A 27,847-nucleotide genomic window follows, 5' to 3' on the forward strand; every position below is an offset into this window, starting at 1 on the left:
CAAGGACAGACTCTCCATGATTACAATCAAGCAGCTCACTATGCAAAGATAACAGATAAAGGGTGCAACATTTAGAAGCAGATAAAGTTTTATTAAAGATAGTTGAAAGGTCTCCAATGGGTTAGATGGAAGGTCAGGAAGGCGCTATCTCTTTTATGGCTCTGGGCATGTAAAGAATAAATATGAAGATAGACACAACATGCTGGAGTAACTCAACAGGACAGGCAGCATCTCTGGAGAGAAGGAATGGGTGACGTTTTGGGTCGAGACCCTTCTTCAGAATGAACATGTTGGATGTGGTTCTGAAGTATGGATCATATGATAATCATATGAAAGATATAGCTCATACAAAATCTGTATTAATACTTTATATTAACTACATAATTACCAAAATCTTAACATTACTTACCTTCGTTAATTTCTTCTTCATTGTATACATCAACCTCTAAGAGCCTTATTAGCATGCGAAAAAGAATTCTAAGGAACTGCAAGTAAGCACCAGTCTTTCCAACCTGCAATGTAAAAATCTAATTAAACTTCTCTAAACCACCGACAAATCTGAAAAAAATCTTATTTTTAAAATTTGCTAATACTTACTAAGAAACTTACTACAGCTGGTGAAACCAAAGGCTAAGATAGACATAGTTTCAAATGTGAACAATGAATTTCATTAAGCTTTTGCAAATTTCATTTGGCTTTTACATATGGATATATAAATGTTGAGGAAGGGGCAATCTCTTGATTGATGTGGTGATGTTACACTCTGTTCAAGCCAGACATAGATGCTGCTGAGTTAGTGTTATATAATAATGATTATATTCCCCTTGGAAACAACAGAGAATAGCAGTCCAGTCAGTTCATTGGTTCTAGGCGCAGAATAAGGCCATTTGCCCCATCAAGTCTACTCCGCCATTCAATCATGGCTGATCTATCTCTCCCTCCGAACCCCATTCTCCTGCTTCTCCCCATAACCTCTGACACTGGTATTAATCTAGAATCTATCTACCTCTGTTTTAAATATATCCACTGACTTTGCCTCCACAGCCTTCTGTGGCAAAGAATTCCACAGATCCACAGATTCACCACCTTGCTGGGTCTGGAATTACATATATTCAGACTGGCAAAAGGTTCACAATATTCCTCCCCTGAAGGAGAAGAGGAAACAAAATGGGTTTTTACAAAAATCTGTAAGGTTCAAGCTTTTTATTCAAAATGTAAATTCCCCAGTAGCCTTGATTGAATTTGCACTTGTATCCCTTTTTTTTAATAGTTCAGACCTCCAGGTTCCAGTCCACTTCATTACAAATGTTATGGATCACCAGTAACAATCCAAATCTAATCTGCTGAATGCTCCACATTCTTATCCATCTACACCCATCCAAAGAAGGGTCCCAACCCAAAATGGCTTTAGTCAGAGAGTTGTGAATCTGTGAAATTCATTGCCAGGAGAATGGGGTTAGGAGGGGGAGATAGATCAGCCATGTTTAAATGGCAGAGTAGACTTGATGGGCCAATTGGCCTAATTCTACTCCAATCACTTATGACATAGAAACATAGAAACATACATAGAAATTAGGTGCAGGAGTAGGCCATTCGGCCCTTCGAGCCTGCACCGCCATTCAATATGATCATGGCTGATCATCCAACTCAGTATCCCGTACCTGCCTTCTCTCCATACCCTCTGATCCCCTTAGCCACAAGGGCCACATCTAACTCCCTCTTAAATATAGCCAATGAACTGGCCTCAACTACCCTCTGTGGCAGAGAGTTCCAGAGATTCACCACTCTCTGTGTGAAAAAAGTTTTTCTCATCTCGGTTTTAAAGGATTTCCCCCTTATCCTTAAACTGTGACCCCTTGTCCTGGACTTCCCCAACATCGGGAACAATCTTCCTGCATCTAGCCTGTCCAACCCCTTAAGAATTTTGTAAGTTTCTATAAGATCCCCTCTCAATCTCCTAAATTCTAGAGAGTACAAGCCGAGTCTATCCAGTCTTTCTTCATATGAAAGTCCTGACATCCCAGGAATCAGTCTGGTGAACCTTCTCTGTACTCCCTCTATGGCAATAATGTCCTTCATGACCTTATGAAACATCACCCATCTTTTTTTGCCAGAGATGCTCCCAGATCGGTGGAGTTATTTCAGTACTTTGTGTCTATCTTATGCTTATCTATTGTTTCTTAAACAACACCATGATATTTTTATAAGTTTCTATCATGTACGATGATGAATTTGCTAAAGAAAATTCTCTTAAATAATTTTCCACACTCTCTTAGCTGAGATTTAATTTGAGGATCATGCATCACTGATCCCCTTATAGGTGGGACAGTCATTTCTTATACATCTCAATAATATCATTTATGGTTAGCAAAGGGCCATGGTGAACAAATGGCCCAGAAAGTGGTGCAGCAGCTTTTTCACAACTCCAGTAATCTAGGGTTGAAGCTAATCGTTGGTGCTACCACTTCCAATTTACAAATTTACCAAAGCCATTTAACTGATATACACTCCACACTACAAATACGTACAGGTTGGTAGGTTAATTGGCTTCGCTAAATTCTAAATTGTCCCTATTGTGTGTGTAGGATAATGTTAGTGTTCGGGGATCGCTGGTCGGTGCGGTTACATGACCTTCTCGAAGTGATGCAGAATAATGGGAATTGAAAACTCATTAAATCATGTTACTTGATCTGCACCAATGGAATCTCTCACAGTATTTCTTATTCTTAACAGTCCCTATTCTTAATAAGGTTTTCTTTCTTTAACATAGTTCTGGTAAAATGATGTTGTATTCTTCATCTGATCTTTCAAATACATGGTATTCAAAGCTGCATGCAGTCCTCAGTAAGAGCTTCATTGTTCTGTTGCCAGTACACATTTCAATTAAACACTCTCACAGTACCTTCCATAATGTTTGGGACAAAGACCCATCATTTATTTATTCGCCTCTGTACTCCACAATTTGAGATTTGTATTAGAAAAAATATCACATGTGGTTAAAGTGCACATTGTCAGATTTTAATAAATGCCATTTTTATTCATTTTGGTTTCACCGTGTAGAAATTACAGCTGTGTTTATACATAGTCCCCTCATTTCAGGGCACCATAATGTTTGGGACATATGGCTTCATAAGTCTTTGTAATTGCTCAGGTGTGTTTAATTGCCTCCTTAATGCAGGTATAAGATAGGTCTCAGCACCTAGTATTTCCTCCAGTCTTTCCAACACATTTGGAAACTTGTAAAGCTGTTTATCAACATGAGGACCAAAGTTGTGCCAATGAAAGTCAATGAAGCCATTATGAGACTGAGAAACAAGAATAAAACTGTTAGAGACATCAGCCAAACCTTAGGCTTACCAAAATCAACTGTTAAGAAATCATCATTAATCATGCAACATCATTAAGAAAAAAGAGAGCACTGGTGAGCTCATTAATCACAAAGGGACTGGTAGGCCAAGGAAGATCTCCACAGCTGATGACCGAAAAATTCCCTCCATAATAAAGAAAAATCCTCAAACACCTCTCCGACAGATCAGAAACACTCTTCAGGAATCAGGTGTGGATTTCTCAATGCCCACTGCCTGCAGAAGACTTCATGAACGGAAATACAGAGGCTACATTGCAAGATGCAAACCACTGGTTAGCCGCAAAAATAGGATGGCCATGTTACAGTTTGCCAAGAAGTACTTAAAAGAGCAACCACAGTTCTGGAAAAAGGTCTAGTGGACAGATGAGATGAAGATTAACTTAAATCAGAGTGATGGCAAGAGCAAAGTATGGAGGAGAGAAGGAACTGCCCAGATCCAAAACATACCACCTCATCTGTGAAACACGGTGGTGGGGTTGTTATGGCCTGGGCATGTATGGCTGCTGAAGGTACTGGCTCACTTACCTTCATTGATGATACAACTGCTGATGGTAGTAGCATAATGAATTCTGAAGTGTATAGACACATCCTATCAAGTTCAATCAAATGCCTCAAAACTCAGTGGCCGGTGGTTCATTCTACAGCAAGACAATGATCCCAAACATACTGCTCAAGCAACAAAGGAGTTTTCCAAAGCTAAAAAATTGTAAATTCTTGAGTGACCAAGTCAATCACCCAATCTGAACCCAGTTGAGCATGCCTTTTATATACTGAAGAGAAAACTGAAGGGGAATAGCCCACAAAACAAGCATAAGCTAAAGATGGCTGCAATACAGGCCTGACAGAGCATCACCAGAGAAGACACCCAGCAACTGGTGATGCCCATGAATCGCAGACTTCAAGCAGTCATTGCATGCAAAGGATATGCAACAAAATACTAAACATGACTACTTTCATTTACATTACATTGTTGTGTACCAAACATTATGGTGCCCTGAAAGGGGGGGGACTATGTATAAACACTGCTGTAATTTCTACATGGTGAAACCAAAATGTATAGAAATGGCCTTTATTAAAATCTGACAATATGCACTTTAACCACATGTGATTTTTTTCTATTACAAATATCAAATTGTGGAGTACAGCGGCAAATAAATAAATGATGGGTCTTTGTCCCAAACATTATGGAGAGCACAGTAACTCTTGCTGAGTTTGTATGTACACTGTACCCTGTGACCGAGTAGGTTTTATCCAGGTGCTCCAGTTTCCTCCTACATTCCAAAGACTTGCAGATTCACAGATTAATTGGCTTGTGAAAATTGCCCCAAATGTTCCGGACGTGAAAGTGGGATAACATAGAACTAGTGTGAACGGGTGATCGATGGTCAGCATGGACTCGAGGTGAAGGGCCCGTTTCCACAATGTATCTCTAAATTAAACAAACTTTACTGACAGTTGACTGGAACTACAATGGGAAATGTTATACACTAGGAGGAACATGTATCCTTAGTTAGGATCGCACCCGGGCCTCTGGCACTAAAAGGCAGCAACTCTACAGCTGAGCCACTGTGTCACACCTGAAAATTAAAAATTACTCGAGAAAATAATTGTTTCTGGTACATGATATATCACAAGCCTAACAAACATAACTACTGCTATTTCTCAGTTGAAATCCTGTCATTGAAATTGGAACAACTTTGGCAAGGCTATAACGGTATAATGACAGATCTCATCCACTGAGGTTTTAATCTAATTCATGTAAACAGTAGTATTATTGACCATCACTGCAAACTCCATGGATAATACTATCCCTATCATTCCCTTTAACATTGTCACATATTTCTGACCCAACATAATTAACTGAAACCTTAATCGATCACCTGTGGAGGTCCAGTCAATAACAATCGGCGTCGGTGGAAATTTCCAGAACTTCCCTCGCTTTTATTGCTATAGTCCGCATGATGTTGCCTGGGAAATGTCCACTGTCTGTAGTAGAGTGACTGCTCTTCACTGCTCAATTCCTTGTGGAAAAGTGATCTCAGTGGGCTTGTCCAAGTCACATCAGCATGGGGCAACAAAGAGGCAGAACACAGGTGCTCATTTCTTGCTGAACCAAGGAGATGATACACTGGTTTTGATAAAATTACAGTTCTTGGAAAGATGAGACGTGGAGTCCTCAGGTCCTTGTTGACCAGTATGGATTGCCGAGAATTCCCAGAGGATGAGGAAGATTTTGAAACTGTGCTGCTTGCTGTTTCCTTTCCTTCCAAGTCATTTTCCTGCTTGCAGCCCTCACTGCCCACAGTGGTCGAGATGTGTGAAGTGTGTGTTGACGTGCCTTCATCAATTGAACTGTTCACAATATTCTGGAAGCTAAGAGATGAAGCAGGCCTCTGTGATGAGTCAAGCACACTGGATGAGCTCACACCATTCTCTGCCAAGGACCCTGTTTGAAAACCAACCAAGTTTACTGTTAATGAGCAACATGACTTAAATGCTGCATATAACGCATGAGAGGTTACTTAGTCCTCTTTGTCGGGTAGGTGATGTGTTATAATACATTGCAATTTTCAAAATCATTACAGTTTTTTTCAGTTACCTTTCCCAATTTTATAATTGCATCTTTAACATCTATTGTTAATACAAATGCATGCTAATGTAAAGAATTAAGGAGAGGCGGCCAAAGATCAATGGTGTCCTTTGAGATGGATCAAAGAATTGATTCAAGGAAGTGTTTTGCTGAGATTTCTGAAACTACTGTGATATTCAGGGCTATGTGTTAAGGGTGAGATTACACAAACTCATGAAGGAATTTGAATATGAGAATTTTGTAGTAAATGCCTACTATGTTCTGTGTGCTAAGCAAAGCAAGAATTTCATTGTCCTATCAGGGACACATGACAATAAACTCACTTGAAATTGAACTTAATAAATGCATAGGTTCCAGTTGAGGAATCAGGCCATTCAGCCCATTGAGTCTACTCCGCCATTCAATCATGGCTGATCTATTGTTCCCTCTCAGCCCCAACACTCCCGACACTCTTGCTAATCAAGAATCTGTCAATCTCTTTATTGTTTTCATCAGTCCAAACATGTTTAATGCACAGACACAACAACCACTAATCTGAATGAGAAGTTTAAATCGGTTACAAGAGAACAGAATACCAAAGTAATTTGGCAGGAGTATAAATGATAATTGAGTGGCATGCAGTAGGACAGGAGATGGTGAACAGCAATTTGGGTGACCTGAGTTTTTGTGGAGTGCGAGGGGTGGGAGGCCAGATAAGAAACGCTGGAATAGCTGCGATGCCTGCTAGTTATGCCAGAGATAGAATTTAGTAATCCTTGTGATGCAGAATGTGGCGTTGATGGCTCAAGTCATGATCATGCCGAAGAGAGAGAACTTATCATCAATCTTGTTCAGTACACAAAGAGATGGAGCAGCGTCAAAGCACTGAGGGTTTGTGTCAGGAATTTCTGGAATTTTGTGCATATTTTATGTATTAACTGACTTTCAGATCAGTTTATTGCTTTCTTCAGTCGAAAGCTGTTCAATCCTCCGACACGACAATCACTAACCTGAAGTTCCAGTGACTGCACTGCTGTTACTTTGTGGTCTCTCTAGATCGATCTGTAATTCATCAGATTCATTCTCACTGGTAAGAAACTTCTCATGCTCCTTCTCCGTTCCTTCGAAAATTGCCATGGTTTCTCTGACAGCACTTTTAGAAACATAGCCACAAGCAAGGCCAATCTCTTGCTCAAGGGTTGTTCGTGTAAGGTAGCTGGAGTCAATTAGCCTAAGATCACAGTACTTCATGGACCTTAATATAAATGTTGAAAATGTTTAAACAAATCTTTAGTGTCCAACATTATTAAAATCAAATGCATATCCATAAAATATACAGTTTGAAAGTCTATAATAATGGTTTAGTTTAGTTTAGAGATACAGTGTGGAAATAGGCTCTTCGGCCCACCGAGTCTGCACTGACCAGCAATCCCCGCACATTAACACAGGCCTACACACAATGGGGACAATTTACACTTATGCCAAGTATACAAACCCAAGCCAATTAACCTACAAACCTGTAGGTCTTTGGAGTGTGGGAGGAAACCAAAGATCTCAGAGAAAACCCACGTGGTCACAGGGAGATCATACAAACTCCGTACTGACAGCACCTGTAGTCAGGATCGGACCTGGGTCTCTGGCACTGAAAGCACTTTAAGCCACCGTGCTGCCCTCATCATCCTTATAGTTCGTAAGTTCAAAATTGACAGAAGCAAAATTAGGCCAATTTTTTTTCTTTTATTTATATAGCACATTTTTAGTCAACTTGCATTGACCCCAAAGTGCTTCACATAATTACATTCACACACACAGGCAAAGATGGGTGAAGTGTCTTGCCCAAGGACACAAATCAGCCCATCGAGTCTACTCCACCATTCAATCATGGTTGATCTATCTTTTGCTATCAACCCCATTCCCCTGCCTTCTCCCCAGAGCACTTGACACCCCTACAAATCAAAATATATCAATATCTGCCTTAAAAATAACCAATGACGACCTCCACAGCCGTCTGTGGCAATGAATTCCACAGATTCACCATCCTCTGACTAAAGAAATTCCTCCTCATCTCCTTTCTAAAGGTACGTCCCTTTATTCTGAGGCTGTGCCTTCTGGTCCTAGACTCTCCCACTAGTGGAAACATTCTCTCCACATCCCCGCTATCCAGGCCTTTCAATAATTGGCTACGCTTCAATGAGGTTGCCTCTCATCCTTCTAAACTCCAGCGAGTTCAGGCCCAGTGCCTTAAAAAATGCTCATCATATGTTAACCCAATCATCCCCAAGATCATTCTCATAAACCTCCTCTGGAACCTCCCCAAAGTCACCGCCTCCTTCCTCCCTCAGATATGGTCCCAAAACTGCTCACATTACTCCAAATATGGTCTGGCCAATGCTTTTTAAATCCTCAGCATTATATCCCTGTTATAGTCCTGAATAATAAAGAAAGAAATCAGCTTGGTTTAAACCAGCTCATCTAGTTACCAATGTAGGAAAGTGCATCTGTTTTTAAGACTTGGATGATATCAACTGTTACCATTTTTTAAATACTTACCGTGGAAATGATTCCCCAAGTGGATCTTTACCAGTTAAAATGACAATACATGGTAGACCCTCCAGATCCTGATAGGTGAGTGGTGTCCAGTCATCCTGCTCACACCCTCTCCATCCCTTCAAGTCAACAGAAACGGCAATTCAGAAGAAATTTCTTAACCAAGAACTATCAACCATAATGAATAGTTGAGATATGACGATCATCCAAACACTCAATGGAGAATAAAAGAGAATAGGCTAATGGAAGAAAAGACACAAAGTGCTGGAGTAACTCAGCAAGACAGGTGAAATCTCGGAGGAACATGGATAGTTGATGTTTCAGGTCGAGACCCTTCTTCCATGTTCTCCAGAGATAGACGCAAAATGCTGGAGTAACTCAGCGGGACAGGCAGCATTTCTGGAGAGACGGAATGGGTGACGTTTTGGGTTAAGACCCTTCTTCAGTATCGACCTGACATGTCACCCATTCCTTCTCTCCAGTGATCCCAGCTACAAAGACAGATGTATACAGCAATTCGTTCTTCCCCCGCACAATTAAAGCATGGAATAATCTCCACCCAACTATAGTTACCCAACCAGATGCAACTAAATTTAAAGTAGCTCTTTCTTCCCAATAACCCTTTCTGGCTTAAGCCCTCCCTTCACCACCTCCAGTTTAAATTCCATTTGGAATATTTTGGAGGACCAAGAAACCAAGCAAGCATGCTGCCTGAGTTGCTCCAGCATTTTGTGTCTATGTTCGGATTAAACCAGCATCTGCAGTTCCTTCCTGTACATCTTTGATTCATACTTTGTTTCAACATTGTACAATGAAACAAGTGCTGTTAGTTGTTCTGGTAGCATTCAAATACTTTTTTCACTTCACATATATTTTAATTTTTCAATAGTTTCAATAGGTTGATGGTTCTTTAGGTTTGCAACATATTTATATTTATAAATGCATTTTACTGCGTGTGCACCCAGCTAGATTAGACCCTTCTTGAGACCCTTCTCCAGAGATGGTGCCTGACCCGCTGAGTTACTCCAGCACCGTGGGTCTTTTTTGGTAACCTAGCATCTGCAGTTCCTTGTTTCTTCAATATGCTGATGGAGTTAGTTAGGATTGGTGGAAGACCACATGTACAACACAAACAAAATATTTTATCTGCTGGGCTAAACAAGCCATCTCTGAGTTAGAACATTACATAGGCTAATTTATAAGCACAACAATTTTTATTAAATTCTGTGACTTCAAATGATGCAGGACTGAGAAAACTGACATTTTAAGGCTGAAGAAGGATTTCGACCCAAAACGTCGCCTATTTCCTCCGCTTCATAGATGCTGTCTCACCCGCTGAGTTTCTCCAGCATTTTTGTCTACCTTTTATTTCACCACTTCTAATTTGCACAAAAAGCTTGATTCAAGAACTCAATGCAACTGAATGTGTGCATAGTTAATACCAATAATTTGGAGAACTTGATGATTCGGATAATTAAATTTATTAGAACTCTGACTCCTGTATTCCATTTAAACTCACCGACACAGACTCTCTTTAAACTCTGTGGGAGATAGTTCCCAAATTCCCCTTAAATTCACCAGGTTTCCCGTTAAGATCTCTAGGGCTCTGCTTCCTGGACTTTCTTTTGAACTCATTGGAGTTTCAATTCCTACACGCATTAAAATCCCAGGGGCCTTGTTTCCATGTTCCCTTTAAACTCACTACATTCTCTAGAAATGTTATCATACTGCTGGGTGACATACAACAATAAACTCAATTGAACATCTTAAAATAAAAGTGTGTTGGGATATCTATAGGATTTATTGTCAATAGTCCAGAAAATGTATTAATCTGCACCAGCAAAATCCTGAGGGTGCCAGATTGTAGAAGTTTTACAGTGTTTGGAAATGTAAGAACTGGAGGGTGCAAGGATAGAGTCAAGAATAGTAAAGAATATTAAGTGAGATTGTTTGATAGGAAGAATTGCTCCCTCACAGAATATTAGATTACTAAATCAAATTATGAGTATGGATTTCCCCCTAGCTCTTTGATGGGAGGTGGACAATTACCTGAGACAGGGCTGCACAGTGGCACAACAGTAGAGTTGCTACCTCACAGCACCAGAGACCCAGGTTCGATCCTGACTGTAGGTGCTGTCTGTATGGAGTGTGTACGTTCTCCGTGACCATGTGGGTTTCTTCACACACTCCAAAGACATACAGGTTTGTAGATTAATTGGCTTTGATTAAAAATTTGTAAATTGCCCCTAGTGTGCAGGATAGTGCTTGTGTGCAGCGTGATCGTTGGTTGGCATGGACTCGATGGGGTGAAGGGACTGTTTCCACACTGTATCTCCAAAGTCTAAAGAAGGTAATTTCATATTAGGTAAGGTGCAGGATATCTACGTATGACATGATCTCCTGATGCCCACTTGAATGCCTTCAGGGAACAGAAAGGAGATATTGGTAGTATTGTGGGTGACCTCCCACATGTCATTTGATGGACTAACAGGACCAGTTGAACACAGTTTACAAAAGGATTTTTTTTGTCTCTTTCCATGTTTTGCTGCATTCATATCACGTCATCTATGTTCCATTGGGTCATAGATTCTTACAGTGTAGAAACAGCCAAACTTGGCCACACCGAACAACATGTCCCAGTTACACTAGTCCCACCTACCTGCGTTTGGCCCACATCCCTCTAAACCTGTCCTATCCATGTACCTGCCTCAACTACCTCCTCCGGCAGCTTGTTCCATACTTCCACCACCCTTTGTGTGAAAAAGTTAGCCTTCATGCTCCTATTAAATCTATCCCCCCTCACCTTAAACCTATGTCCTCTAGTTCTTGATTCCCCTACTCTGGACAAGAGACTCTGTGCGTCTACCCGATCTATTATGTAGGAAGGAACTGCAGATGCTGGTTTAAACTGAAGATAGACGCAAAAAGAGAAGGAATGGGTGATGTTTCGGGTCGAGACATCTGAAGGACCCATAATGTCAGCCATTCCTTCTCTCCAGAGATGCTGCCTGTCCTCCTGAGTTACTCCAGCTTTTTGTGTCTATTCTCGATCTATTTCTCACGCAACAATAACAATTTGCTTTCCTTCCTCTTTGGAACTGCCTTTAAGAGATGCCCGTACGTACCTTCATCCGTGCGACAAAGTGCTTGGCAACGCTGAGCTCCCCGGCTGGATTGCCCAGAAGGACTTCAAACCGATACTGCAGGCCGAGCTTGTCTCGGACATCCTGGAGCCGCTCCTTGGCAAGCATCGCCAGCTGTACTGATGGGACCCGTATCAGGAGCATGTGTCCGCGGCCAATCTCGTCTTTCCCGGGGCAGCTGATCAAGTCATCCACGATGCTCAGGGTCTCGGGGGTGGTGTGCTCCCTCAACAGGTTCATCGATGTGACAGCCATCATGGCTTCAGCATACTGCTGAATCAGCAGGTAGCATCTGATCACCATACTGTGCAACCTAGGATACCTGCAAAAGCCCATCCACAACTCTCATTAGGGTAATCAATTTCTGCAAGGCTGCTCCAATTTCCACAGAGTTTTAGAAACAAGAGGCATTTCTACTCATTGAGCCAGCCATGAGTTTACATATCATAGAACAGAACAGAACACGAACGGGCCCTTCGGCCCACATTGTCTGTACTGAATATAGTGCCTAACCAAACTCTTATCTGCCTGCACATATCCATACCCCTCCATTCCCTGCATATCCATGTGCTTATCCAAAAGCCTCTTAAATGCCCCTATCGTATCTGCCACCACCACCACCACGTTCCAGGCACCCGCCACTCTCTGTGTAAACATTTGCCCGGCACATCTCCTTTAAACTTTGACCCTCTCATCTTACACCTATGCCTACTGGTATTTGATATCTCCATCCTGGATGGGCAGATATTGCAGCAAATTGTGGACATAGCCCAGACCATCACACAAACCAACCTCCCTTCTATTGATTCAATTTATACCTCATGCTGCCTCGGCAAGGCCAGCAGCATAATCAAGGATGGGTCACTCCCTCTTCTCCCCTCTCCCATCCGGCAAAAGGTATAGAAGTGTGAAAACACACACCACCTGCTTTGGGGACAGTTTCTTCCCAGGAGTTATCAGGCAACTGAATCAACTGAAGAAAGACTGGTTAGACTCGGCTTGTACTCGCTAGAATTTAGAAGATTGAGGGGGGATCTTATAGAAACTTACAAAATTCTTAAGGGGTTGGACAGGTTAGATGCAGGAAGATTGTTCCCGATGTTGGGGAAGTCCAGGACAAGGGGTCACAGTTTAAGGATAAAGGGGAAATCCTTTACGACCGAGATGAGAAAAACATTTTTCACACAGAGAGTGGTGAATCTCTGGAACTCTCTGCCACAGAAGGTAGTTGAGGCCAGTTCATTGGCTATATTTAAGAGGGAGTTAGATGTGGCCCTTGTGGCTAAAGGGATCAGGGGGTATGGAGAGAAGGCAGGTACAGGATACTGAGTTGGATGATCAGCCATGATCATATTGAATGGCGGTGCAGGCTCGAAAGGCCGAATGGCCTACTCCTGCACCTATTTTCTATGTTTCTATGTTTCTATCCTACCCCAACCAGAGAGCAGTGCTGAACTACTATCTACCTCATTGGTGACCCTCGGACTATCCTTGATCAGACTTGCTATCTTTACTTTGCACTAAACGTTACTCCCTTATCATGTATCTATACACTGTAAATGGATCGATTGTAATCATGTATTGTCTTTCTGCTGACTGATTAGCACGCAACAAAATATTTTTCACTGTACATCGGTACACGTGACAATAAACTAAACGGAGATATCTGAGAACATACTTTCATCAGTTCCTCTGTCCACCTGGGAATCTCTTGCTAAGATGAAATTCAAGAGTTGGGCTGATACAGTGGTGCAACGGGAGAGTTTCTGCCTTACAGAGCCAGAGACCTGGATTCTACGGGTACTGTTTGTACAGTGTTTGTCTGTTCCACCCGCGACCAACGTGGTTTTCCCCTGGGCACTCCGGTTTCCACCTACACTCCAAAGACGTGCAGGTTTGTAGGTTAATTAGCTTGGTAAAATTGTCCCTAGTGCGTGTAGGATAGTGTTAGTGTGTGTGGATCGCTGGTCAGCACGGATTTGGTGGGCTCAAGGGTCAGTTTAGGCACTGTATCTCTAAACCAAACTAAACTCCTGATATGCAACTGCAGCAAGAATGACTGGCTATATCGTAGGACCAGGGTACACATCTCAAGATATTTGATGAGCTGCATAACTATATACAGGACAGTACAGCACAGGAACCGGCTCTTTGCTCCACAATGTGAAAGCATTTCTCAAGAGCAAAAGAGTTGCTCCCACAATCAATTTTACTGAACAGAAGAACAATTGAAAAAAAATGTTACTGTTTACCTTTCCATCAATGTATTCACCATTCTTTCGAAAGCCTCATCACATCTCAGTATTGGGCTTGTTATGCCCCATTGCAAAGACTTGCTGTAATCGGACAAACCAAAATATACCAACTCTTCGTTGCTGAGTTCCTCCTGAGAAAAAGAATCATAGAGAGAAAGCAGCCTCAAACATTGCTCAATTTGTTGAAGTTATGAACTGTACAATCTAAAGGAATCAAAATGTAAGGTTAACGTCTGGCCTATTTCTTGCATGAAAAATGTGTTAAGAAGATCGCAAATTCCCACATCTCACAAGTGAATGGTGAGTGTCAGAAAAACTGACAAATCAAAAAGTGCATTTGAAACTTCTACTAATTGAAAAGAAAGACTTCCATTGCTCTCTCTCTCTCTCTCTCTCTCCCTCTCTCCCTCTCTCTCTCTTATACGCACACATAAAAATATCAAACAAAATTACCCTGACAATTTCACAAAATGACACATACAAACCCATTATCTCACAAACCAGAAACAAAAATGGGGCAATTGGATAGCAGCAAAAGGGTTAGTCCAAGTCAGCATGGATTTATTAAAGGAAAATCATGCTTGACTAATCTTCTGGAATTTTTTGAGGATGTGACAAGTAAAATGGATGAAGGGGAGCCAGTGGATGTAGTGTATCTAGACTTTCAGAAAGCCTTTGATAAGGTCCCACACGGGAGACTGGTGACTAAAATTAGAGCACATGGTATTGGGGGTAGGGTGTTGACATGGATAGAAAATTGGTTGGCAGACAGGAAGCAAAAAGTAGGAGTGAACGGGTCCTTTTCAGAATGGCAGGCAGTGGCGAGTGGAGTGCCGCAAGGCTCGGTGTTGGGGCCGTAACTGTTTACCATATATATTAATGATTTGGAAGAGGGAATTAGGAGCAACACTAGCAAGTTTGTGGATGACATGAAGCTGGGTGGCAGTGTGAACTGTGAAGAGGATGTTAGGAGGTTGCAGGGTGACCTGGACAGGTTGAGTGAGTGGGCAGATGTGTGGCAGATGCAGTATAATATAGATAAATGTGAGGTTATCCACTTTGGTGGCAAAAACAAGGGGGCAGATTATTATCTCAATGGGGTTAGGTTAGGTAAGGGGGAGGCACAGCAAGACCTAGGTGTCCTTGTACACCGGTCACTGAAAGTTGGCGTGCAGGTACAGCAGGCAGTGAAGAAAGCTAATGGAATGTTGGCCTTCATAACAAAAGGATTTCAGTATAGGAGTAAAGAGGTTCTTCTGCTGTTGTATAGGGCTCTGGTAAGTCCACATCTGGAGTATTGTGTACAGTTTTGATCTCCTAATTTGAGGAATGACATCCTTGTGATTGAGGGAGTGCAGCGTAGGTTCACGAGATTGATCCCTGGGATGGCGGGACTGTCATATGAGGAAAGGTTGAAAAGACTAGGCTTGTACTCACTGGGCTTTAGAAGGATGAGGGGGTTCTTATAGAAACATATAAAATTATAAAAGGACTGGACAGGCTAGATGCAGGAAAAATGTTCCCAATGTTGGGCGAGTCCAGAACCAGGGGCCACAGTCTTAGAATAAAGGGGAGGCCATTTAGGACTGAGGTGAGAAAAAACTTTTTCACCCAGAGAGTTGTGAAATTGTGGAATTCCCTGCCACAGAGAGCAGTGGAGGCCAAATCACTGGATGGGTTTAAGAGAGAGTCAGAAAGAGCTCTAGGGGCTAGTGGAATCAAGGGATATGGGGAGAAGGCAGGCACTGGTTATTGATTGGGCACGATCAGCCATGATCACAATGAATGGCGGTGCTGGCTCAAAGGGCCGAATGGGCTCCTCCTGCACCTATTTTCTATGTTTCTATGTTCCTAAAAACAGAATCTCACACACACACACATACACAGCCTGACATTGACATCATAAATTAAAATTGTTCCACCATGCACTGGCAGAATATTGCTTTTGTTGCTGTGCTTCTTTGATGTTACATTAAACTAGCAGAATAATACTAAAGGTAGTATGAGATCTACTGCCTGACTGATTTTAATAGCGTCTTTGGCTTCAGAAACTTGGCATCACTTGCTGGAATGCAAACACCTAAGATTGAAAGAAAAGGCAATGATATGGTATGAGTCAGAATTCTGCTGCTCCTTGTGACCTGATGGAACTGTGCCTACAATCTGCTGTGTTTGGGAGGAATTGCATGTGCGGTCACTGGTTCAAAAGAATGTTTGGAAAATAAGTCAGGAATCGATCATATCAAAACACGACTATAAAAAATTGGGCTGACCACCTTTTGAGACCCCAAAAAAGTAGTATGTATTTACAAACAAACAAAAATCTACTCATAAATGCAACAAATTAATCCTGCAAATAGTCTGAAAGGCAAAAAAACCCCAGCAGATACTAGATATCTGAAATAAAACAGAAAATGCTGGAAACATTCAGCCAGTCAGACAGCGTCTATCAAGGTGGGAACAGAGTTAACTTTTCAGGTCGATTACACTTTACCAGAACTGGAAAGATGGGAAAACAAGCTTGTGTTTTTACTCCCCCAGTTCTGATAAAAGGAAATTCGACCTGGAATGTTAACTCTGTTTCTCGCTCCAAAGTCCATTTATTTATGTACAATGTAAAACGTATTTGTGACCAGATGCCATATTGGCTGATTGAAGTATATCTGTCGGTGATGGGGACAGAAAAAAATGAAACAAAAGTTTACTCCTCTGACAGCAGTGATAGCTAAACATAGATGAGAGGGGATCTTATTGAAACATATAAGATTGTTAAGGGTTTCAACACGCTAGAGGCAGGAAACATGTTCCTGATGTTGGGGAAGTCCAGAACCAGGGGCCGCAATTTAAGAATAAGGGATAAGAACATGGACGAGGAAACACTTTTTCACACAGAGAGTTGTGAGTCTGTGGAATTCTCTGCCTCAGAGGGTGGTGGAGGCCGGTTCTCTGGATACTTTCAAGAGAGAGTTAGATAGGGCTCTTAAAGATAGCCGAGTCAGGGGATATGGGGAGGAGGCAGGAACGGGGTACTGATTGGGGATGATCAGCCATGATCACATTGAATGGCGGTGCTGGCTCGAAGGGCCGAAAGGCCTACTCCTGCACCTGTTGTCTATTGTCAGACTAAAATTCTCACTTAATTTAATCATTTGGTGACCACCTCTTGCATCAGAGACACAAGAGACTGCTGAATCTTGTGTTTAAAAGAAAAAAGTGCTGGAGGAAGTCAGCGATTCAAGCAGCATCCATGGAAGAAAATCGACAGGTGAGACTGTCGTTGGAACCCTTCTTCAGAAAATCTGAAGGGTCCAGACCTGAAAATGCCACCTGTCCATTTCCCTCCATTGTAGGGGTTGCATTGAGGTAGCCTGGACACATTTGTACAGCAAACTAAACTATTTCTCATATTCAAATACTGCCTGACCTGCTGAGTTCCTCCAGCACTTAGTTTTCTAACCAATCGGGTCAGAATGGTCAGTAAGGTCGGATCTAGATTAATTCCAATGTCATCCACAGTCAAATAACTATCTGAGTTGATGCGTGAAATAAACTATATTTGTCACCATATCACATTTGGGTTCATGTTTACCCATTGTTAATTAATTAGATTCCAAAGATATACTTGGCAGCCTGAAACAAAAAAAAAATGCTGGAAATCTGTGATAAAAATGGAAATTAGGAGATATAATCAAATTCTTGAGATGCTGGATATAATTTATTTCAGTGATTCTGGACTCTCAGCAGTCATAACTAAATGTTTGTTATTTTCTCCTGCACTGAAACTATGGTACATTACTGTAAAATTGTTACTGCCTCATGTATAATGCAGCGTGGTTTCAGAGCTAGAACAATCTATATTAAAAATATTGCAATTTCTAGTCATCTTTTTAAAGGCTCAGATACAACACAAGAATAAGCTAGCCTATAAGAATAACCCATTCCTTCTCTCCAGAGAAGATGCCTGCCCCGCTGAGTTACTCCAGCATTTTGTGTCTATCTTTGATTTACACCAGCATCTGCAGTTCTTTACTACACAATAAGCTGTCAGTAGAAGCCTAAAAGTTGTAAAATATTTAAAACATTAAATATGTGTAAAAAATTAATTAAGTTGGTGTCATTAACAATATTTTTAAATATTTCAAGAACAGAAAGTTAGACTTAATTTTATCTACCACTGATTTGGGACATTCCATTTTCATGTTAACTTCAGCATATTGTGAGGATCTTCCTCAGAACTGCTTATGAAGATAATTAACTTTGGAAACATTGATGCTATTAATTGATTGTCATTTCTTTGGAGTCAAACATCACAAGTTATAGTTTCAAAATAGTGATTTATTAAAATCAATTTTAAAATAGTGACGTACCTACTTCAAAACTAAACATTTTAGTTTTATGTGAATTTAAATGCGAATTTGAAATCCCTTTTCCTCATTTGACTCCAGTTGTCATCCTGATCTTTTTTCCCCCCTCTGTGTTGTTTTCTATGCATTGGGGCAGTCTGAACACATTTGTACACACAAAAAAGCTACAAAAGCTTTTCACTGTTCCTCAGTACACGTGACAATAAAGTAAACTGTACTGTAAAAATAATTCACATTCAGCAAATGCATATTCAAATACTGCAAAAAAAATGTCAGAGAATAATTATTTAAGCTGGACTTACAGGATTGCTGGATAATAGCCAATGTACTTCATTGTCTGAGCTAACACGGGATTGCTGTGTCTGTAGAGTGAAAGGAAAGGAGCTGACCTGCAACATAAGTAAGTTGCACGCTTCAAGTGCCTCACGTGAATTAATAAACTTATCTGACAGACCTTGGCTGGCTTCCCCGTGAGTTGTAGAGCCTGGAACAAGACTGAGGAAAAATAAAGTTAAAATATTTATTAAAATACTTCATTTACCAACTAAGAAGGAATAAAATCATGCCCGTTCTTGGAGAATATTTCAATAAACCAGGACACTCCCAAGTGCCTCACAGAAAATGGAGTACTTTTAAAATCTTGTAACACGGGCAATTTGAATGAGCTATCCCATAAATAAAGATGAAGTAAGTGTTTTAGTTTAGTGTTTTAGTTTTTTAGTGATATTAGTCAAGGAGTAGATAAGCCACCATGCATATTCTCCATTTTACCATAAAATTATACCATGGGATCTTTCATGTCCATCTAAAAGAACACACCGCGTCGGAAGGAACAGCAGATGCTGGTTTATACCAACGATAGATACAAAATGCTGGAGTAACACAGCGGGGCAGGCAGCAGCTCTGGAGAGAAGGAATGGGTGAAGTCTGAAGAAGGGTCTCGACCCAAAACGTCACCCATTCCCTCTATCCAGAGATGCTGCCTGTCCTGCTGAGTTACTCCAGCATTTTGTGTCCATCTAAAAGAACGCACTGCTTTTAGCTCCTCTTCCAGAAGCTGGCACGTCAACAGAACAGTAGCTCCTCACTGTTTGATTAGATGCGCACTCAGGCCTCTGGTGTGGTGATTGAACCTCAGACTGCCTGGCTCAGAGACAAGAGCGCTATCACTAAACCACAATAAACAACTTCAAGGTCTGCTTCATTTAATTATCAACAGAAGAGCACTTTTTAAAGATGTTATTGTAGATAATGAACAGTGGAAAATGGTAAATAAACTATGTCACTGCTGCAGAAGATAATAGGGAGAATCAATAAATTAACCCTCTCTGTCTTCAACATAATCCACTATCATTGGGTGGTACACTGAAAGGCTGCTGATTGCTTAACAGACATACTTATGTCTTCACAAAATGATGTGGTAAGCCTGCAATACATAATAATAGTTCTTTAGCTGAAAGCACTAAATGAATCGAAGACAGGCCTTTCATTTTTCCCCCTCACATGCGTACTTCCTGGATGGGGTCAGGGGAGATGTTAACATTTTAAGCTTTTCAAACCTGATCCAGGTTAAGTGAAGGCAGATCTAGGGATGGAAAATTAGTACCTAGTACCAAGTCCTTGGAAAATCCTGCAGCTGAAGGAAGACTGATACGTCTTGAAGGAAATGTTATAAGGTTATGCTGCATAGTGGATGGGCAGAAGCATCAGGAGTGCTTCCTCCAATCCTGCAACCATCACCTCCTTCTTGATATTCACAATCCACCCCAATATCATTAAAGGTCAGGGGTGGCATGTTGGCGCAGCAGTAGAGCTGGTGCCACACAGCGGCAGCTGATCCTGACTACGAATGCTATCAGTACGGAGTTTGTACGTTCTCCCTGAGTTACTCCAGCTTTTTGTGTCTATATTTGGTTTAAACCAGCATCTGCAGTTCCTGCCTACACTAAAATTTTAAGTCACAGGCCCACAATCAAAAAGACCATGTCTCTCTGTAGTGATTCAAGATTCAAGAGAATCAAGAGAGTTTATTGTCATGTGTCCCTGATAGGACAATGAAATTCTTGCTTTGCTTCAGCACAACAGAGCATAGTAGGCATGACTACAGAACAGATCAGTGTGTCCATATACCATTGTATAAGTATATGCACACATGAATAAATAAACTGATAAAGTGCAAATAACAGATAATGAGTTATTAATGTTCAGAGTTTTGTCCGAGCCAAGTTTAATAACCTGATGGCTGTGGGGAAGCAGCTATTCCTGAACCTGGTCGTTGCAGTCTTCAGGCTCCTGTACCTTCTACCTGAAGGTAGCAGGATGATGAGTGTGTGGCCAGGATGGTGTGGGTCCTTAATGATGCTGCCAGCCTTTTTGAGGCAGCGACTGCGATAGATCCCCTCGATGAAAGGGAAGTCAGAGCCTATGATGGACTGGGCGGTGTTTACTACTTTTTGTAGTCTTTTCCTCTCCAGGGCGCTCAAATTGCCGAACAAAGCCACGATGCAACCGGTCAGCATGCTCTCTACTGTGCACCTGTAGAAGTTAGAGAGAGTCTTCCTTGACAAACCGACTCTTCGTAATCTTCTCAGGAAGTAGAGGCGCTGATGTGCTTTCTTAATAATAGCATCAGTGTTCTCGGACCAGGAAAGATCTTCAGAGATGTGCACGCCCAGGAATTTGAAGCTTTTGACCCTTTCAACCATGATATAAACGGGACTGTGGGTCCCCATCCTACTCCTTCCAAAGTCCACAATCGGTTCCTTAGTTTTGCTGGTGTTGAGGGCCAGGTTAGTGTGCTGGCACCATATGGACAGTCGCTCGTTCTCTCTTCTATACCCTGACTCATCCCCTTCAGTGATACGTCCCACAACAGTGGTGTCGTCAGCGAACTTGATGATGGAGTTCGCAATATGACCGGCTCTGCAGTCATGAGTATAGAGTGAGTACAGCAGGGGGCTGAGCACACAGCCTTGAGGTGCTCCCGTGCTGATTGTTATCGAGGCTGACACATTTCCACCAATACGAACAGACTGTGGTCTGTGAATGAGGAAGTCGAGGATCCAATTGCAGAGGGATGCGCAGAGACCCATTTCTGCGAGTTTGGTAACCAGCTTGGAGGGGATGATTGTGTTAAATGCTGAGCTGTAATCAGTGACACATTCATTCGCCTCTATAGGGACCAATGAATTTCCAGCCCGTTGAGTATTTCAACAATTTTGTAATAATAGGTCATGTCACACATCTATTACATAACCTGAACAAATAAACAATGTAGATTATTTTTGACATAAGCATGGTAAATAGATCGCAATATTTTATCACTGTACCTCGGTTCATGTGACAATGAACTAAGCTAAACAAAATAAATGTATCATCAGCAGAAATAGGCATTGAGTAGGTATTCACATTAGTACAACCATGGGAAATAATACAGCTTTGTTATTTTTAAATTTATTACATGTAGAAATCCCAATGAGTAGCTCAAGTGTTAGTAGTTCATAAGGTCACTCTGGGGCACAGGATGTCAAACAGGATTTCTGAGGGGAAACAACAAATTGTTCAATGAAATACAAGGCGATTAGGAGAACTAAGATCAAAGTACTGCCTTGCTCACAGTCAGGCTTCATCCATATGCTTTCATGGATGCTTCAGCATCAAACGTGCAGAGCATACATCATCACACAAAAGGTTATTAGATAAAAAAGAATATATGAAACCAATTGCAGGGGTCCTACTTCATCAAAGCAAAGGGCACGAACCGCAACATATTACAAACAGCAATTGCAAAGACATCTAAAACACTTGAATTGATTTCCTGGGAGATGTGAAGATGAGAAAATAGAAGTAGTATTTCAAAAATGAAATATAAGCTTACCTTGTGAGATCAACATGAGAATTGTCATGAATAAGAACAAAGAGTGTGTATGGATTCTGTTTGACCTTCTTCATGAAAGCCTCAAATTTGTTCTGAATGTCATGGTCTAGTCGGATAATATATTTCTCAGCCTTTTGGTCGGCTGTATTATTTTCCTCAAGCCCCAAATCTACAAGTACTCCTGCGGAAGAATGAAAATACACAATTAATATAGTTTTTCAGTGGCTGACGCATTTGTCAAGTGTTAGATATGAAGGCATTATAATAATAAGTAACTTGAAAAGGAATAATAGTAGAATAAAGATTTTCTGAGCATTCACTTCACCAGAGAAGGTTCACCAGACTGATTCCTGGGATGTCAGGACTTTCATATGAAGAAAGACTGGGTAGACTCGGCTTGTACACGCTAGAATTTAGAAGATTGAGGGGGGATCTTATAGAAACGTACAAAATTCTTAAGGGGTTGGACAGGCGAGATGCAGGAAGATTATTCCCGATGTTGGGGAAGTCCAGAACAAGGGGTCACAGTTTAAGGATAAGGGGGAAATCTTTTAGGACCGAGATGAGAAAAACATTTTTCACACAGAGAGTGGTGAATCCGTGGAATTCTCTGCCACAGAAGGTAGTTGAGGCCAGTTCATTGGCTATATTTAAGAGGGAGTTAGATGTGGCCCTTGTGGCTAAAGGGATCAGGGGGTATGGAGAGAAGGCAGGTATGGGATACTGAGTTGGATGATCAGCCATGATCATATTGAATGCCGATGCAGGCTCGAAGGGCCGAATGGCCTACTCCTACACCTATTTTCTATGTTTCTATGTCTATGTTTCTATCGTTTCTTTATTTAGAATGCATTATGACATGAAAATAGATGGTATCGTAGACAGTGTAGATGGTTATCAGGAATTACCACAGGATCTTGATCAGCTGGGCAAATGGCCCAAGGAATGGCAACTGGGCTTTAGTTCAGATAAGTGTGAGGTGTCTCTATTGGGAAGTCAAACAGGGCAGTACCTTCACAGTGAATGATAGGGCGTGATGGAGCAGAGGGATCTACGAGTACTAGTACATGGTACAGTTTCCTGAAAGTAGTGTTGCAGGTAAATAGGGAAGTGAAGAAGAATTTTGGCATGCCAGCCTTCATCAGTCAGGGAATTGGGTGTAGAAATTGGGGCGTTATGTTATAGAATATGTACAAGACATTGTTGAGGTGGCACTTGGAGTATTGTGTTCAGTTTTGGTCACCCAGCTATAGGAATTACGCTGTTAAGCTGGAAAAGGTGCAGAGAAGGTTTAGGAGGACCTTGCCTGGAGTTGAGGGTCTGAGCTGTCAGGAGAGATTGGGAGGGCTCGGGCTTTATTCCTTGGAGCTCAGTCGACTGAGGAGTGAAGAATGATCTTATAGAGATGTATAAAATCATGAAGGGAATAGAAAGGGTGAATGCATGTCATCTTTTTCCAAGGGTAGGGGAATCAAGAACCAGAGGACATAGGTTTATGTTGAGAGGGGAAAGATTTAGTAGGAACCCGAGCGACAGCATTTTTACACAGAGGGTGGTGGGTATATGGAATCAACTGCCAGAGAACGCATTTCGGTAGGTACAATAACAACATTCAAAAGACATTTGAACGGGAACATGGAAAGGAAAGGTTCAGAGGGATATGGGAATGATGTGGTCAAAGGGGATGTGCTTGGATGGGCCATCTTGGTCAGTATGGATGAGTAGGGATGAAAGGCCTGTTTCAGTGCTGTATGGTTCAATTAATCTATGACATTACTCCAGTAACGATGTGACAATATTTATTGAATTCACTGTGATACAGCATAGAAACAGGCCCCTCAGCCCACCAAGTCCAGGATGACCATCAGACGAGCTCTATGTTATCCCACATTTGTATCCATTCCCTAAATGATGGGATCAATTTAATAAGGCTAATTAACCTACCAACTCGCACGGCTTTGGGATGTGAGAGGAAAGACATTTGGACAGATACATGGATAGGAAAGGTTAAGATGGATATTGGCCAAACGTTGACAGGTGGGACTAGTGTAGATGGGCATCTACATATGACTATGATAGCGGAGCAGCCAGGGAGAACGGGCAAACTCCACACAGACAGCACCCAAGGTCAGTATCAAACACAGGTCTCTGGTGCTGTCTAGCAGCAGATCTATCAGCTACACCAGTGTAGCTGCATTGATATTCATTATCCCAAAGGTACACAAAAATGCTGGAGAAACTCAGCGGGTGCAGCAGCATCTATGGAGTGAAGGAAATAGGCAATGTTTCGGCCCGAAACATTGCCTATTTCCTACGCTACATAGATGCTGCTGCACCTGCTGAGTTTCTCCAGCATTTTTGTGTACCTTCGATTTTCCAGCATCTGCAGTTCCTTCTTAAACAAATTCATTATCCCAAAACTCAGTTTCACAAACTGAACAAAAAAATCAAGGGGATTTCTATTGCATTAAGCCTGCAGGTTTTTCATTAGTCAGCAAATAACAGTTTTGGTGCAAGATGAAACCAGATCTTCCAACATGCCCTCTTGAACACATTCCAAAAGAGGCCCATAATGAAAGGAAGTAAGGACAAGGAGTGCAAAATATGTATCCAAATATTCCTGTCACCACAAAATATAACGCATGGACTCAGGTTGGTGCATTGTGGAAAATCTTGGTGTGAGAAGAATGCAGTATTTCCCTTTAAAAATGATCACATCCTTGTCATTGAAATTAGTTGAACCCATAGTTGCTTTATTTCCCTTTGCAACTAAAGTTAAACAATCCAGATCTTTATTGCTAAATAATCGGATAATTTTACGAATAGCAATGCCCATTAATTATCACAGATGACCAAGTAAAGATTTTTTTTCTTTTTTAAAGACTTTGGTTGAACACTATTTAACATGCTCTTTTCTAATCAATGCACAACAGCTTTACATGCCTACCTGAATGTCTAATACGTTGCAGAGTCTGGTGGAAAAGAACCTCCGATGCAGGAACTAAAATGATGAAGTCAACGTTTGCAAAACGGCCCAAATCTAGGTTTTGCATTCCAGAGTCGGCTATGGCGCAAACCTGAGACAACAGATTCCGAGCGACAGTGAGCTGAGGTAGATGAATCTGGAACACTTCCGTAAGTGAATCTGTGAAGTTGGATCAAACCAGATCTTAAAGCTAAAAGCTGGGATTTGCAGGCATTAGAATCTACACATATGAAGCTGAACAGTATCACGAGTTAAATGATTCACATTACATGCATTCTTCACGTGGAAACAAAATGAATTGCATATCTACCGGGTGGTGCCGTACAATGGCAGCCTCGCCAACAGTCTGTCTTGTCCGTTTCTTCTTTTGTTGTTCTTAGTTGTTAAATGTAAGTTTTATTGTATCTTTAGCTTTGTATTATGTGGGGGGTGGGGAATTAATACAAGGAGATGCAACTTTTCCCGTATCATATCTCCGTCCACACTGCGGCCTAACATCGTGGGGCTGGCAGTCCCTTTGCTGGGGATTGACTTCGGGAGCTCCGTCCGCAGGAGCTTCGACCGCCCCGATCACGGGAGCTTCAATCGCCCCGACGTGGGCGCTTCAATCGCCCCGACGTGGGAGCTTCAATCGCCCGACGTGGGAGCTTCAATCGCTGGTTGCAGGAGCTTCGATATCCCCGACTGCGGATGGTTCGACTGCCCCGAATGCGGGAGAAAAGGGAAGAAGGCAATACGTTATTGCCTTCCATCACACTGCGCTGTGGTGGATGTTTATGGTGATTTTTATGTAGTTGTGTGTCTTGTTACTTTTTTGGTATGACTATGGCAAATTAAATTATTTGTATGTTTTTACATACTTGGCTAAAAAATTAATTACAATTTACAATTACAATTCATTCATTGTTCCATATCTCTCTGCATCATTGTCTATATCTCTTGTTTCCCTTTCCCATAACTCTCAGTCTGAAGAAGGGTCTCAACCTGAAACGTCACCCATTCCTTCTCTCCAGAGATGCTGCCTGTCCAGCTGAGTTACTCCAGCTTTTTGTGCCTATCTTTAATTAACAACAAAACAATTATCGCAATCTGAGTGTTTATTATAATACCAAACAAATTATTTCATAGGCATTGGTCGAAAATAGTTAGAACGATATAATGAAGTATTACATAAGATCTAGGAGCAGAATTAGGCCATTCGACCCATCATGTCTACTCCGCCATGCAATTATGGCTGATGTATCTTTCCCTCTCAACCCCATTCTCCCTCTTTTGCCCCATAACCCCTGACACCCTTACTAATCAAGGATCTGTCAATTTCCGCCTTAAAAATATCCATTAACTTGGCCTCCACTGTCATCTGTGGCAGTGAATTCCATAGATTCATTGTCTGAACAACAAAATTCCTTCAGATCTCCTTCATAAAGGTACTTCCTTTTATATTTAAGACTATGGCCTCTGGTCCTAGACTCTCCCACTAGTGGAAACATCCTCCCCACATTCACTCTATCCAGGCCTTTCACTATTCGGTAAGTTTCAATGAGGTCATGGAGTCATAGAATGATACAGTGTGGAAACAGGCCCTTCGGACCAACTTGCCCACACAAGCCAACATGTCCCAGCGACACTCGTCCCACCTGCCTGTGCTTGGTCCATATCCCTCCAAACTTGTCCCAAACATGAAGATTGAGGGGGGATCTTATAGAAACGTACAAAATTCTTAAGGGGATGGACAGGCTAAATGCAGGAAGCTTGCTCCCGATGTTGAGGAAGTCCAGAACAAAGGGTCACAGTTTAAGGATAAAGGGGAAATCTTTAAGGACTGAGATGAGAAAAACATTTTTTACACAGAGAGTGGTGAATCTCTGGAATTCTCTGCCACAGAATGTAGTTGAGGCCAGTTCATTGGCTATATTTAAGAGGGAGTTAGATGTGGCCCTTGTGGCTAAAGGGATCAGGGGGTATGGAGAGAAAGCAGGTACAGGATACTGAGTTGGATGATCAGCCATGATCATATTTAATGGTCTATCGAAAGGCCGAATGGCCTACTCCTGCACCTATTTTCTATGTTTCTATGTTTCTATATATGTACCTGTCTAACTGTTTCTTAAACGTTGTGATAGTCCCAGCCTCAACTACCTCTCTGGCAACTTGCTCCATACACTCACTACCCTTTGTGTGAAAAAGTTAACCCTCAGATTCGTATTAAATCTTTTCCCCTTCACCTTGAACCAATGTCCTCCGGTCCTCGATTCCCCAACTCTGGGCAAGAGATTCTGTGCATCCCCCCGATCTATTCCTCTCATGATTTTATACACCTCTATAAGATCACCCCTCATCCTCCTGCGCTCCAAGGAATAGAGACCCAGCCTATTTAACCTAGGTCCTCCCTCATCCTTCTAAACTGCAGCGAGTACAGGCCAAGTGCCTTCAAACACACATATGTTAACCCAATCAGTACCAAAGCATTTATCCAAACATTCAACCCTGAATCCACCATTAACCACAGACTAAGATGTCTTACCAATTCCTTGCTTTGATGTCATTGCTGCCGCTTCATTTGACGGAATGTATTCCGAAACATTTCCATTGAATGGAATGGCAACACTGTTGTTTCTGTTTTGCTGAAATTTATCCAGGAATTTGTCTACGTTATCTCCTGAGAAAGATAGCACATCCACACGGTAAATCATGACGATAAACAGGATTAGAAAATTAATTAGCATAAACATTAAAAGT

At 41.6% G+C, this 27,847-nt stretch overlaps 1 protein-coding gene across 9 annotated transcripts in view; it reads right to left on the reverse strand.

Moving 5' to 3' along the window:
* The window catches only part of greb1l (GREB1 like retinoic acid receptor coactivator), a 254,492-nt gene that overhangs the window by 33,990 nt on the left and 192,655 nt on the right, over nucleotides 1-27,847 (reverse strand). For all 9 annotated transcript variants that reach the window (XM_033019628.1, XM_033019632.1, XM_033019629.1 and 6 more), the window contains 10 exons: nucleotides 27,633-27,767; nucleotides 25,070-25,267; nucleotides 22,123-22,303; nucleotides 18,548-18,740; nucleotides 13,879-14,012; nucleotides 11,609-11,948; nucleotides 8,487-8,602; nucleotides 6,947-7,191; nucleotides 5,248-5,813; nucleotides 410-512 (listed from right to left, as the gene is read on the reverse strand). In XM_033019628.1, the coding sequence (XP_032875519.1) occupies nucleotides 410-512; nucleotides 5,248-5,813; nucleotides 6,947-7,191; nucleotides 8,487-8,602; nucleotides 11,609-11,948; nucleotides 13,879-14,012; nucleotides 18,548-18,740; nucleotides 22,123-22,303; nucleotides 25,070-25,267; nucleotides 27,633-27,767 (2,211 nt within the window). The remainder of the gene's footprint in view (nucleotides 1-409; nucleotides 513-5,247; nucleotides 5,814-6,946; nucleotides 7,192-8,486; nucleotides 8,603-11,608; nucleotides 11,949-13,878; nucleotides 14,013-18,547; nucleotides 18,741-22,122; nucleotides 22,304-25,069; nucleotides 25,268-27,632; nucleotides 27,768-27,847) is intronic.

This window comes from Amblyraja radiata, chromosome 4, assembly GCF_010909765.2.
Source record: "Amblyraja radiata isolate CabotCenter1 chromosome 4, sAmbRad1.1.pri, whole genome shotgun sequence".
Taxonomy (NCBI): Eukaryota; Metazoa; Chordata; class Chondrichthyes; order Rajiformes; family Rajidae; genus Amblyraja; species Amblyraja radiata.